At 64.5% G+C, this 14,442-nt stretch overlaps 1 protein-coding gene across 1 annotated transcript in view; it reads right to left on the bottom strand.

Annotated features, from left to right (window-relative positions):
- SHANK2 (SH3 and multiple ankyrin repeat domains 2) overlaps window positions 1-14,442 on the bottom strand; it is a 289,453-nt gene that overhangs the window by 105,678 nt on the left and 169,333 nt on the right. The window contains exons 14-15 of the mRNA XM_054570752.1: window positions 6,747-6,829; window positions 5,090-5,214 (exon numbers count right to left, since the gene is read on the bottom strand). Coding sequence (XP_054426727.1) covers window positions 5,090-5,214; window positions 6,747-6,829 — 208 coding nt within the window. The remainder of the gene's footprint in view (window positions 1-5,089; window positions 5,215-6,746; window positions 6,830-14,442) is intronic.

Raw genomic sequence — 14,442 nt, 5'->3', positions numbered from 1 at the left:
GAGCAGTTGGAGAAACGCTGCTCAAGTTACTCAAACAAATGGCCTCTGGGGAAAGCCATAGGGCATCCCCCGTAATGCCCTCTGTTCAGTGCAGACCGAGATGATAAAACAGTGCCGGGCCATTTCTGGTGCAAGCATTTAATACGAGGAAAAAGTAATTAGCAAACTCAAGCATCGCTTTTCCAGGATGAAGGATGGCGCAGCCTGCGCTAATTGCGAGGGGAAACCTGCTTAGGGAAATTACACAAAAACGGCGCTGGCCACTTCAGGGCTAGGAAAACAATCACAAAGGCCGCAGGAGCCGCCAGCACGGCAGCGGGCGGGTGGGCCACGGCCCCAGGAAATTAATGAGCGCCCAGAGCGCACGCGCCAACCGCCACACCTCGCCCCGAGGCTGAGACAGGCTCACCCACGTGGGGCTGCTCTCTTCTGAGGCATCGTTTCTGCTTATGTTATTAACACTTGTCAAAAAAGGAACATTGCCGCTCGAGACGATCCGAGAAACAGAGAAACATCTGAAAAGAGAGAAAATGATCCCACAGGACCCCCTTCCCTAGGGGCAGACACTGCCTTCCCTGTTTTGTTTACCGTGCCTATTTGGGGGGGGCGTACAATTCAGATGACACTGTGTAGTTTGCCCTTTTCACCTGGTACGAGGCAGCCGTTCCTCGCAGGCGTGGAGGGCGCGTGGCGGGCACAGTGGTTAATGCTTCCCTACGAAGCCACAGCAGGGGCCTGGTGGCCCCTAACCACCTCCCTGTTGCCCCACCCACTTCGTTTTGGCGAGTCCGTGGGCTCTGCCTGTCTCTTTGAATCATTCTCCAGGAAGGGCTCCCAGAGGTAATGTTTCTGGTCCAGCTTTACGGTCCTTGTTATGTGCTGTCACATGGATTTCTAACTAGTTTATGGCAATTCGTTTCTCCACGTAGCAACATATGAGAGCTGTCACCAGCGATGGGCACAGTAATAATTTTTTTAAAAAAGCATTTGCTAATTTGAAAATAAAAACTGGCACCTTATCATTTGTTTTCATTCTTACACTTTGCGCGTTTACACACCCAGCACATCCCAGCCTCCCTCAGGCGTCTCAGGGCCGTGGTGTCGCGGAGTCAGACAGCCGGGGCGGGGGGCGGGGGTGGGGGTGGGGGTCCCGGCTTCCTCACCCATCTGTGGCTCACTCATTGGCCCGGCCGCGCCTCAGTCCCCTCATCCACACCAGGGGGCGGGAACAGACGCGCGTGCACAGGATTATTGGGAGGGTCGGATGGGACAGAGCGGAGCCTGGCCCAGCCCCCTCGATTCCTGTCGACGGGGACACGGGTCAGATTTGCCCCGCACCTCCGTTTGCCTTTTTGATGGTTACTGTTTAGTTGTATCCTGAGCAATCCGTAAAATAAAGGAGGCTTTATTTTACAAAAGTAATGCAAGAAACAAAACTTCGTTTCCAAAGAGGGGGCGTGTGGAAGAAAGACCGTCCTGCTTTTGGGTCGAAGAGGTGAACGCAGCGCCTGCTCAAGTCTCTAGTTAGACGGCCAGACGCCGAGGCTCAAAGGCCAGCCCAGTCGGACCCTCCCGCCCTCCCGCCTGCCCACCGGGGCCCTGGCGGCGCACGAGGAGCTCCAAACGCACCGACACGCAAGCTCCTGCCGCGCGGTTCCACGTCGCAGGTGTGGGCTGGGCACTGGCCCCGTGGATCGACGCCCAGCCGCGCTTCCCCGGGCGAGGCCGATGGGCCTTCCGTTGGCGAGTCCCCAAAAGACACCCAGAGGACACTCCCACCTCCCTGTCTCCCCGGCGACCCGATGCAAGGCTGCCACCCTTGAGCCGTGTGTCCTCCTTAGGACTCACCATGGGTGACCGTGCCTGCCCGGTGTGTCGGGCTGAGGAGACCTAACCAAGGGGATCGCCTAGGAAGAGCGGGAGCCTCGCTGGCGAGCTCCTCTCACCAAACCAGTCCGGACCGGCTTTCCTTGCAACCAGAGGGGCGTGGGCCTTCCCGTGCCTCGCTGTGGGCCCCCCCCTCCACTTGACCGGCAGGGAGAGCAAAACGTGCCCTGACTCAGCTGCCCGCTTCTCTCCCTGGGCCGCCACTGTCCCCCAGGGCCCTCCGTTCCCAGTGCCCGGCCCGCCCCCGGAGGGGACCCTGCGGCGGCGGCGGCCCTGCGGGGGATCCTGGCACGTGGCGCGCGTCTAAAACGCCGTGGGCCCAACCATCTGTGGGGCCGCCTCGCTCAAACCACCCTCCCCGGGGCTCCCACTCCTTCCCGCCCCGGAGAGCACGACGGCCCACCTCTCTCAGAATCCCCACTTTTCAGCGAGCCTTTTACAAGGAGCTGCACTGAAAGCTTTTGCTCCCTGGCGGCAGGTGGGTAGGGGGCGGGCGACAAAGCGACGATGCCAACAGCAAAGGAACAGACTCCTCCCGAAGGCCGCGGCAGGGGAGAGACCTGCGCGCGGCGGGGGTCGGTGCCCAGGCAAAGCGGCAGCGGCAGGACCGTCCAGGGCCGCGCCCAGGCCGGCCCCGGGACGCCAGGCCTTCCGACAGAGTCCGGGAAGCAAGGATGGCCTTCTGTTGCTACCGAAGACTTTGAAAGCCAAGAGTCACTTCAAACGCGGCCCCGCGGCCCCCAAGTTCAAACTGCACATGCGTTTTTATTTAAAGAGAAGGTTCCCCTCTGACCCACTTTGAGTTCCTTTCCAAGAGCGGAGAAGGGGAGGCGGGCCAGTGGCAACCCGGCCGGGGGACAAGGACAGCCGGCCCGCCCTGGGGGCAGCTTCCACACGGGACCCTGCACGTCGCCCGGAGCTCAGAAACCCCACTGGCGCCGAGGGCGGCTTCTTGCCAAAACAAACGCTCACCTGAGACACAGGATTCCATTTCAAACAATCCCTGCGAGCTTGGAGCTTTTCACTAAAAACGTAAAAATTGTCTGTTGGAGAAAAAATATGCAGCTATAAGGCTATAAGTGATATTAATATTCCAGAGGCGGAATCTGGTAGCTGGGAAAACAACTCAAGGAAGACTCTCTGTCTTTTTAAGCCAAGCAGCTAAGGGAGAATTTCCGCAGCCCACCAGGTAGCCTTGGACATGAGCTGGGAGAAGCTGGGCTCCAAGCGTCCAGCCGCCTGTCCCTGCAGCTGGTGGCCACGGAGGGCCTGCTCCCCCTTCACGTCATCTGTGACACCATGATAGCGACAGAGCCTTCGAGCACCCCAGGGTCAGCGTTCCTAGAATCCTGGACTTCCGAGGTTCCCCAGCATCTAGAACCTGTTCCAAAATGGCCAGTAGATTTGCATAGCAGAGGTGAAATACAATGTCACAGGAGGTGCTCTGGCAGAAGTGTGGAAACTCTCGCTGCCCCCAGTTTCCACGGGGGCTCCCAACCGACCTGGGCGTGCCTTCTCCGCCTGGGCCGGGCGCCCGCGGCCACAGCCGCCACCCCAGGCAGCGCCGCGTCCCCGGGCGCGGGGTGAGCCCCGGGCTCGCTCCCAGGCAGCGCTGCGTTTGCGCTGTGGACTAGTTTATGAAGGAAGCAATCCAAGGAGCCTGAGAACAGGGGGGTGCTTAAGTCTGCGGTCCTCATTAATGATTTAAAGCCAACCACAGCTCTGCGAGCCGAACGGAGCCCCCGCACCTCCCCCTCTCTCTCTCACACACGCACAGAGGGGACTTACATCACAACTGCGTCCTACAGAGGATGATTCAGCCCCGCGTCTCTGCATTTGCAGGAGGTCACAAACCAAGTTAACCTGCGAGCCACGGCGGGCTCCAGCCCGCACCGCTGTGGACTCGCGCCCGCAGGTTAAAGGGACGGGGGCCCGGGGGGCTCGTCCTCCGTCTGAGCCAGGCTCTGACGTGACCACCAGCATTCAGGCTTTCAGCAACTGGCACGCGACCAGCACGGGACACCTGGAATAAGGGGAAGCACCTTCCCCACGGTGCCCCGCCCTCCCCAGGGGCGTCTTTCCTCCAGGGTTCCCATGGCTCTGTCTTGAGAAACACTAAGGAGATGAGCAAAACCGCAGCTCGAGAAGCAGCCTCGGAAGCGTAGGTGTGACGGAGGGCCATGGCTTCAAGGGGCCGTCTCGGCAGGGCCCGGGTCTCCGCCTTCACAGAACGGACAGCGGGTGGCCGACTCGATGGCGGGACCTCCATGGGGCCGGCTGGATGCCACGCATCCATCCCTGCCACCTGCATGTGGGCCCCCAGCGCCGGTGAGCCAGGGCTCGAGGTTAGCCTAGAGAGACGCCTTCGCAGGTAACGTGCACTCCAGCGAGGGCCCCGGGCACTTACCCAACCGCCCCAAAATAATTTTTCCAGGGGAAACGTGTTCTTTTATTCTTAATCTTTCCAAAGAGTAACACATCCCACCCATCTGCACAAACAAGACTGAAAGTAAAATGCACACAAGGGCACGGCGCTCCGGTGCGCTGGCAGCGCGCACACCCCGCACACCCGCCGCGGCCGCCCCGGGGGCACACTGCCTCTCACGGGCTGGTGCGACGAGCCCAGTGCTCCCCCTTTCCCTGCCGGCCGCAGCTGGTTTCCAAAGCTCCTGACTTTTAAGCTCCTTTTCGTCCACCAACGTCCGCCACCCCTCCTGCCCACACTCCTTGGGCTTTGAAGGCCGCTTATAAGTCAACATGCTCTGAGCCACCCATATCAAGCCCTCGTGCGCGCCAGAGCCACGGGACCGCCCTTTCCGCCTGCCCCTACGGCACAGGGACGGGCGATGGCCCCTCTCGGTGTCTGTTCACACAGTCACAGCAGAACCGTCTGCAGATCCGTGCATGTCCCCCACATCATGGCGGCCATGTTTCTCGTCTACTTCACCACCAATGGCCGAGTTCCACAGACATTTCCACCGTCCAGAGACTTACAGGCAAGGCCTCAAAGACAGCCCAACACACGTGTCTACAGGAACTGGAATCCAGCCGCTGGTGCATGCAGCCGAGCGTGGGTCCCCGCCGGGATCCACGGACACCCCCGTTTGGGCCCCATGGCCACGCGGTCCAGACCGCGCACCCCAAACCGTCAGAGAGCCGGCGCTCTCCCCAAGCAGAAAGATACAAACACCCGTGTTCCTACCTCAATCAGGAAGTCCCCGGTCCTCAGTCCGGCTTGCCACGCAACCCCGCCTTCATCCACGGACTCCAGGTACTGCAGGGCTGGGAACGCCGGCGTGGGCGTGAACTCCTCAATGGGGGTGTCCGCTGGGGAGGCAAGGGCAGCTCGTTACAGGCCTGGGGGACGTCTTCAGGCAGCAAGCCCCGGCCCCCAGGGGACCCTGAGAGAGGGCCCGGGGCGTTTCCTGTTGGAAGTGGGCCGTCCAGGCCCACTCTCCCGAGGGCAGGGCTTGCCACTCACGGTCCCAGGTCAACGCCAACTCAAGCCGCGAGGCCCACTGCATTCTGAGACCAAGTCGCACCCCTCGGCCTCTCCACGCAAAGCACGGCCTCGCAGGCTCTGTGGTCCATGTCTATATGTGCACGCCCGTCATTTTCTTTAAAAGCATCGGTGACTAAACATTTTCAGTTCTAAAAATGGAAAAGTTCCCCCGTAACCACATGGAGCTGCAGAAGCACCATGCTAAGCCACATGCCAGGTCCCCGTCTACACAGACCGCAGCTCAGGGACTTCAGCTCCGAGCCCGGTCAGAACAGAAGGCTGACCCAGCGGGGCTGCAGATGTGAAATCTGCTTATGAACTGGCTCTGCGGGAGCCTGGCTCCGTGGCCACTCTCTGGCCGGTGTCGCGGGGGCCCCGCGGGCCTGGGCTTCGGGGCTTCGGGGCCCCGCATCGCTGCCGAGGGAAACTCCGGGGCGCAAGGTGGACTTTCCTGGGCTGTCACGGGCGGCCGGGGGCGGGGGAGGGAGACGGCCCCTGCAGGGGGAGGGGAGAGGAGTCACACGGGCAGCCGTGGACACACACGCGGGGACGGCCACCTTTTCTCTCCCCGGACAGACGGCCGTCAGGGCAGCCTTGGCCGTGGTAGCCGGGGCTCCCCCTCCGGGGAAGGAAGCCCCCCTCAGCACAGGTGCGGGCCCCCCGCCTCAGCACGGAGGCTCGGAGAGGGAACTTCCACATGGCTTCCCCACACACGCGGTGGACAGATGCCTCCTCTCACGGGGAGGCGATGCCATTTTGTTTTCTTTCAGAAGGGGACCCCCCGAGTCACCGCCGTGGCATGCACCCCCGAGCCCCCCACCCCACGCCACGTGACATGTGTGTTGCCGGCTCGGGCCACGGAGGAAGGGACCATCTTGCCACGTTTCCTTTGCAAAGTCACCTCAGGGGCAGGCACGCGGCCGCCTGCCGCACTTGGAGCCGAAGCCCACTCCCCGCCAGGGGCAGTTTCTGGATCCCGGAACTTGGGACCAGGCGCTGCTGAGCGCCTGAGGCCGGGAGCTCCGGGTCCGGCCACGAGGGGACCGGACTGAGCCATGAAACACAGAGCCGACCCGTGATTTTACAAAAAGGGTGGGGGGAGGGAGGGAGAGAGCTCGTTCGGAGGAACACTGGGTATAGAAAATTAACAACATTCCTAAAGGAGGCCCCGGTGCTTTCTGAGTAAGGCAGCATGTTAAAGAACACGGTTGTCTAGCAACCAAGTGCCCCCAGGAAAAAGGCTTCTTTCCGAGCCGGGGAACGTCTTTCATACGGACGCGCGCACACACACACAGACACACACACAGACACACACACATGCGAATGCAGCCGGGAGGCTGGGAGCAGCCGCTCTTACCTTTCGCCCCTCGCAGGACGAAGCCGAAGCCCTCATTGTCCTTCTTCTGCAGGACCACCGTCTTCTCTTCGATGATGCAGTCACTGTAGACAGAATTCCGGGGATAGCGACCATTATTGTGACCCGTCATCATCAGCGCGGCTGCTCCTCCGCCAGGGACGCTCATCATCATAGCCAATTAATCACCCAGCTCGCCCGGTCCAGGCAGCATGGAGGGAGCTAGGCAGCGCAGGGCGCAGGAGGAGCGAGGCGGCTGGGGGGCAGGCGAACGGGAGAGGCGGGCGCCGCTCGTCGGGGCTGGGAGGGGGGGCCGGGCAGAGGCAGAGCGGGAGCCAGCGGGAGGAAGGAGTCGCGCATGGTGGGGAGGCCTCGGGCGAGGGCCGAGCTCCGGGCGCCGCCGAGGAGCGGGGACAGAAAGTAGCCCGGAGGAGCGAGCGTGGCTGCGCGAAGGAGCCCGGGCCAGATGCGTCTTCCAGGGAGCAAATGAAATCAGCCGGACCCGAAATGAGGCAGCAGTTTTCCTTTTTTTTTTTTCCTTCTTCTTGAAGGGGTTTTTTAAAAATCAAATTCTATTTGCTCCCTGCGTGAGCCAGCGCCGAGAGACGCAGCGACCCCTCCCTCTCCGTCCACGGGAACGCGGTGCCCCCACAATCAACCGCGTCACCCCGCGCGCAGAAGCTGCAGGCGGCAGAGGGGCGGCCGGGGCTCTGCTCAGCGGCGGCGGGGGGCGGGGGGGGCTTCTCGCAGGGGCCAGGTCTCTCCTCCTGTGGGGGAGGCTGAGTGTGGGGCCTGGAGAAGGAGCCTTGGGGCTCCCCCTTTGACAGGCAATCTAAAGCCACAGGGCCTGCCTCTTGGCAAAGCATTTTTTTCGTTTCTTTCTTTCTTTTTTTTTTTTTAAAGAGAAGAAACCGAAAGGTCCAACTTTGACTCGGCTGCCGAAGCCTCCCGTCATTCACAGCAAGGGCGTTTTGCCCCCTCGTCCACCCGGGAGGCAGCGGGGAGCGGGGCAGGAGTGGGCTTCCTGGCAGGGGCACTGCAGACCAGGGCCCCCCCCGCCCCGGGGTCGGGAGCTGCGTCCCTCTAGGGACCTGCTGCTGCCCCTGAGTAAGCCAGGAGCAGGGCCGCTGTGGAGGGGACGGGCCGGGGTGGAGGCCCGGTCCCGGGTCCTCGGGGGCAGGCGTGGGAGGACTGGGGGTGAGGCGAAAGGACGGCCCCGAGAGGCCCCGGGCGGAAAGGCTGCGGTGGATCCGGAAGCATCCGGGGCCCGTCTCGGAGGGGCTGGCTGGGCGCAGAGGGAGACGTGCTGATGGGCCGGGAGCCCCAGGCAACTGAGGGTCAGCTTTGCCCTGCACTCGATGTGCTGCCGGCAGCAGCACGCGGCCCCGTACGCAGCCCCCCAGGAGCAGCGCAGCCAAGCCAGATGAGAGCCCCCTGAGGAGGAGGAGGAGGAGGAGGAGCAGAGGGGCTTGGACCAGGGGATGGGCGGCCGCCCAGAACTTCCCGTGCACAGGGGAGGCAGGGAAGCTTCCCAGAGTTGGGGGCACAGCTGGAGGACACACACGTGTCCTGACCCCGCCTGAGCACTGGCCTGGGGGATCCTGCCTTCCAGGGAAGGGCCAGGACCGCAGGGACACACACCTTGACACCTGGTAGACCACACGGTCCAGGACGGCCAGTCCAGGGCTGTTGCCTCGAAACTCGGGGGGTGGGGCTCAGCACGAAGCATGGCCAGCGGCCCAGGGCCGGGGAGCCCGTGGGCGGGGTCCCGTGGCTGGCCCGCCCCATGTGGAGTAAGGACAGGCTCCCAAAACCTCGGTTTCCCCTCACGCGACATACAAGGTGGCGAGAACAAACCACAGGCCTCCCGGGACTCGCGTGAGCTCAAGTGGGTCGATACCCAAGATGGTGCGGTGGACCGGGAGGGCCCCAGGGCCCCATTCCCGGAACCGCCGCCAGGAACCACAGCGGGCTGGTGGTCAGCCAGACCCAGGACACAGGCGTCGGGGGGCCGGGGCGGGCGGGGGCTCTGTGGTGAGCGGGCGGACCCTCCACCAGGCCTCTCCACCTTTCTCTCTGCACAGTCTCCCCAGACAGAATGCTGATGGGCACTGCCTCCCGCTTCCACCCCCGGCCCCATGCTGGCTCCGCGCCGGGCAGGTGCCACCCCACGCTGTTCCTGCCCCTCCTCCAGCGAAAGGCTCTCCAAGGGCCCCGGCCGCGGCAGCCCCGGTCTTCTGCTCCCAGACCCCCTGTGTGAGCAGCCGCCCTGACACCCCGGAAATGTGAGGCTGCCCAGAGGGTCCTGGGCCCTGTGCTCCCTGGGGACACGCCCCCAACACCTGCCTCTGCCCAGCACTCAGGTGAACTTATCCGGGGCTCCGGGTGCAGGGCCAACTCCGCTCACAAGACCAGGTGCTGCCCGGACCCACCACGGGCTTCCTGCGTCGTGCAGACCACCCGCACGCTTCCCAGCAGCTGTGCCCCGCCAATTACGGGGACGTGTCAGGGCAGTGTGGCTGGCTGGGAGCCTGCTGGCTCCCCCCTACGGACCGCATGGGGGCAGGGCCTTCTGCCCACGGAGTTGGCTCAAATCCCAGCTCTGCTTGGATCCCAAGGTCGCGCTGACCTTTGGAGCCTTGGGGTCCAGCTTTGCAAATGGCAGTAATAAAAACCACGCCTTGAGGCCTTAAGAGGAGTCAAAGCGCAAACCCGCGGGAGCCCAGGCGGCTGCCGCCGCCCTGCTGGGCAGGGGCGGAGTTGGGGCGAGCCCGGGCCCTGGGCCGAGGACGGGGCGGGGCCCTGCTTGGTCCTCCCGCCGACCTCGTCCGCACTCGCGCTGCCACCGCCCCCGAACGGCCGAGGCCATGTCCCGCTGGCCGGGCACACGCCAGCTCCCCAGCCGGCTGCGAAGGCCCGCCCCCCACGTCCCTTCCTCGAGCACCCCAGGATCTGAACAGCCCCCAGCTGCCCATTGGGACCTGCCTCGCCTCCATTCACACGACTCAGCCACTTCCCAGAGCCTCAGTTTTCCCGCCTGCACGGTGTGTCATTACACAGCATACTATTAACCCTGCTGGGCAGGGACTTGGGGAAATAAGGGAGACAAGACCCCCCCAGCCCCCCACGGAAGGGCAGGCGTCCCGACTCAGGCGCTCTGCCCTCGTTAGCGCCCCTGTGTGTCCCGTTGTGCCGAAGCCCCCAGGAGCCGTGGGGCCCCGGACAGCAGCACCACCATCTTGCAGGTCACGCGACGCCCACAGCGCCCAGCGGACGGCCGCACACCCCCCGACGTTTGTGGGACGGAGTGAAATGGGCAGGAACGCCAGCAGGAGTCCAGTGGGGAGGACGTGCTGTCGGGGGCAGGGGAGACCGCAGGGCGGGCGGGTCTGGAGGGAAGCAGCGCCAGGAGGGCCGGGGTCCCGGGCCCCGCACGGCCGACTGGGCTGCGGGCAGCTGCCTCGGCCCAGGAAGCCTGGGCCGAGGTGAAAGGCCGTTCTGGGCGAGGAACGCACGGTCTTCGTGGTCACCTGTGCAGAGCGGCGGGAAACGCGAACGAAAGGGTCAGTCCCTCCAAACAGGCGCTCACGTCGCGCTCTGTCCACACGGCGTGACCATGCAGCCTCCCCCACCCCGCGGTCAGATGGGGACTCCACGCCCTGGTCTCGAGGGAGAACCTCCCTGCAGCTGAGGCTCAGGCGCCCTTGCTGCTGGTTCACACACCGGAAACCTGCCTCAGGGTGACAGCCACGGCCACGCGACGGGCGGCGGCATGGACGCGGGCCTGCGCGTGCTGCCACCAGAGCCGCGGTGCAGCCCCGAGGACCAGAGCCCCCCACCTTCGCCCCGGCCCACCTGGCCCCGCGGCGGCAGGCCTGCTCTCCGCAGGGCGCCCCGACGCGTGCTGCTCGAGGTTCGGCATCGGCGGCTGCAGGCTCCCCGTGCCGTGGGCCAGGGTGACTGCTCGGAAGTCAGGGCCACCTGGTCCCTGGGGGCGGGGCCTAGCGAGACAAACCGCTCACCCCGACGCGGTCCCGCTGCCCCCCACTTTGCACCCTGGCCTTGCTGCCAGGGACCCTGGACTCTGGACCCGGCCGCAGCCCTGCCTTCCTGCTCAGTCTCCCCTGACCCGCTGCCCTAAAATGGCCTGAACTCCGCCTTGTAACTCACCCCGCCCCTCGCACCCTGGGCCTCGTGACAGCCACGGGCTTCTGCGCCACACTCCCTCCACCTGCCACCAACCCCTGTTCCCCAACAACGGCCGGCTTGCGGGCCCGCCACCCCACACCCTCCCCACGAGGGGCAACATCAGGCCCTCTTCCCACGAGGGTCCCTCTGAGCACAGCCTGGGCCCTTGCGCGGGTGCTTCTCCCCCACTAACCCAAGAACCGTGGGGTTCCTGGGAGCAAGCATCACGCCCCGTCCCTCTGGGCTCTCCCTAGGGACGCATCGGCTGGTCTCGGTGGGGTGCTACCTGTGTTTGTTGAATGAAAAACTGTGATCCAGCCCTGGCTGGTGTGGCTCAATGGATTGAGCGTCGGCGTGAACCAAAGGGTCGCTGGTTCGATTCCCAGTCAGGGCACAGGCCTGGGCTGCGGGCCAGGTCCCCAGTGGTGGGTGCGTGAGAGGCAACCCCATATCGATGTTTCTCTCCCTCTCTTTCTCCTTCCCTTCCCCTCTCTAAAAATAAATAAGTAAAATCTTAAAAAAAAAAAAATGTGATCCAGCCACGCTCTCTTCAAATACGTGCTCTGACAGGGGCAGGAGGGCACCCGGATGCACCCACAATGTGCCCTCCTTTGGCGGTTTCCTGGAGCAGGAGCTGTGGGAGGCAAAGCGGGGGGGTGGGGGGTGGTGTCCAGCCCCACCAGGTACAGCCGCGTGGGCCGCACACGGCACGACCAGGGCACACTCCACGGCCGTCACAGAACTGTACAGGTGCCTACGGTGACTCTGGCATGGGTGGGAGTCAAGGGCCCTGGGGCGGGCGTGAGCACCTTCTCCTCGCTCATGCAAAGACGGAGCACACGCCACCGCCGCCGTGGAGAGCGTGGGGCGCCCACGGCAGCACGCGTACTGGCGTGTGGGCCTCCGGCTGTTGGGGGGAAGTGGGAGGGATCCACGCAGAGGCCACGGCACCGGGAGTCGCACATCCACGCCGAGACTCCGGAAAGGCGCAGGGCAGAGGCCGTCCAAGGCTCCCGTGCCGCGCTTGCCTAGCCCCACTGCGCACCGCAGCGGTGCCTCCTGAATGCACTGGAGCAGGACGGGAGGGTCCCCACCCTGCTGGCCGCCCTCAGAGGCCCCTGGCGCCCCCTCGCAAGACCGCAGGAGGCCAGGCCTCGAGTGGCTTTTAACCGTGTGGGGCCCGAGGATAGGCCTGCGGGGAGGGCCCCGCCCACTTGGGTCCAGGAGGTGGCAGGTGCCAGCGATGACAGCTGGTGTTCAGCGTTTGTCAGTCACCGAACAAGCTGTCTTGGCAGCGAGGGCTGGTCCTGGAGGCGGCGTGAACATGCCGCCGCAGGAAGCCAGGTCCGGGCGGCCGCAGGGTGTGAGCCTCGGGCCCAGAGCGTTCGGGTGGCCCCACCCCACACGGGACAGCGGGGGTAGACCAGAGACTGCGTGGGGACCCGGATCCTGGCTGGGGCGGGACCCTGTGGGGTCAAACCGCCACCCGCCTTCCCGGATGCACTGGCGTCGGGATCCGGTCTGGGGCTGAAGTTCTGAAGCGGTTAGACAAGGCCGATGGCTATACCCCCAGGCGAGTGAGCGAGTTAAAGCAGCCGTGCCTGACGGAGGCCCTGCTGAGTGCCAGGCGATGGCCTGGGTCCCAGGCGTGCGAGAGAAGGGGCCAGGCCCCGCGGGCCATCACAGAGACACCGGGTGCCCTGGGCTGGGCGGCGGCCCCAAAAAGATCTGTGCGAGTCCTGGGAGCCCCGCACCTGTGAATGGGGGCTTCCTTGGAAATAGGGTCTTTGCACACGTGATCAGTGAAGGACCAGGATGAGATCGACCTGGATTCGGCGAGAGCCTCAAGGGCAACGACGGGTCCTTGTAAGAGCAAACAGGGCGGCTAGGGACGCAGAGGCACCACAGGGAGAAGGCGCGTCAAAGCTGAGGCGGACGCTGGGGCCACGCGGCCACAAGCCAGGGAGCCCCAAGGACCCCGGCCGGCGCCAAGGAGGTGGGGAGGACCCTCCCCCGGGGCCTGCGGGGGGGCGGGGCCTGCGGAGGGGCGGGGCCTGCGGCACTCGGCCCTCAGATCTGCGGCCCCCAGACTGGGAGAAAATCCACGCCTGTGGTTTGAAGACCCCTGGCTGTGCTGCGATCTGTTACAACATGGCGCCGGGAGAGCCAGAAGGGGACAGAGGACCTCCGGTCGAAGGACGGCGGATGTGTGAGGAGGAGCAGGCGGGTTGGGAGGCTGGACAGGGGAGGAGGGAGAGGAGGCCATTCCAGACAGAGGTGGCCCTGCGTGGATAAAGGCTCTGAGGCGTCATAGGGAGGCAGGAGGGCTGGTCCCCCGGGGCAGGGCGCAGGGCGGCCGGAGGCTGCAACGCAGTGTCTGCCCGGTCCGGGGCCACTGTGCTTTCCCTGCATCGCCCACGAAGGCCCCCGGGAGAGAAGAGCAGCCGTCCCGCCGCCCCCCCGACCCCGGCCTTCCCCCGCCAGGCCTGACCCCAGTGGCCGTGACCCGGGCTGACTTACACAAGGCAGGAGCTCGGCCCACCCGCCGCGCTGCCATCCAAACAAAGGCACACGAAGGTCTGCCATCGCTGGCGTCACGGCCTCCCCTGAGCCACCCACACGAGGCCGCCACGGTGGCCCCGCCGGGGCTGGGAGGGCCCGGTCGCAGGGCGGGGTCGGGCGTCGGGTGTCAGGAGAGGCGCAGATGCGGGGAAGACGCTGTGCCCGCGGGGCAGCGGGGTGAGGTGCCTGGACTCAAACGCGGCGGCCCCCTTCCGGTTTGGGGAGGCTGCAGGGCTGCGTCTGGGACCTGCACACGTGGTTGCGATCGGAAATAAAATCCACAGGCTCTACACCCGAGCAGTGAACCACGGCACGGAGGTCAGTCAGCATTTACCCATCTGAGCTCTAGTGTGGTGTCAGCGTCGATGCGTGTGAGCACGTTCTTGCACGTTGGGTTTTCTCATTTTCAGAGAATTCTTGGGTTAGGGGTTAGGGTTAGAGTTAGGCATTGGCGTTAGGGTTAGGGTTGGGGGTTAGGGTTAGGCATTAGGGTCGGGGTTAGCAGAGGCTGTGGGGGAGTCAGCGCCATGACTTACAGGTAAACATGTTCAAAGGCCGAATTTGCAAAATTGCCTTAGAATCTTTTATGGCAAATAGAAAGGTGCGTTGAACGTGGGCTGTGAGCCTGTCGAATACGGTCGCTAGGTTCTGGGGCTCACGGGCGGGGCCCGTGGACTCGGGCGCTGGTGCCTGGGGAGACTCTGAAGGACCCCGCCAGGGAGGCCGGGGCATTTGTTGCCCTGGAACCTCCTTCCCGGAGTGGTTGAGGGGCCCCCGCCTCCCCCAGCGCAGAGAAAGCGAAGCCCGGGGCCGCCCGCCTCGGTCACTGGCTGTGAAACGCCTCCCAGTGCCAGCCTGGTCGAGGCGGGAAGTGGGGCACTGTGAGGAAGAGGGAGCTCCGGGGATGGGGACGGCAGCGGCTGTCCTAGAAATTTCCGGGCTCTGCCAA

Source organism: Pteronotus mesoamericanus, unplaced genomic scaffold (genome assembly GCF_021234165.1).
Source record: "Pteronotus mesoamericanus isolate MK-2021 breed Mesoamerican mustached bat unplaced genomic scaffold, CSHL_Meso_final contig_214, whole genome shotgun sequence".
In the NCBI taxonomy this organism is placed as follows: Eukaryota; Metazoa; Chordata; class Mammalia; order Chiroptera; family Mormoopidae; genus Pteronotus; species Pteronotus mesoamericanus.
This window is presented reverse-complemented; position numbering and strand designations above follow the sequence as displayed.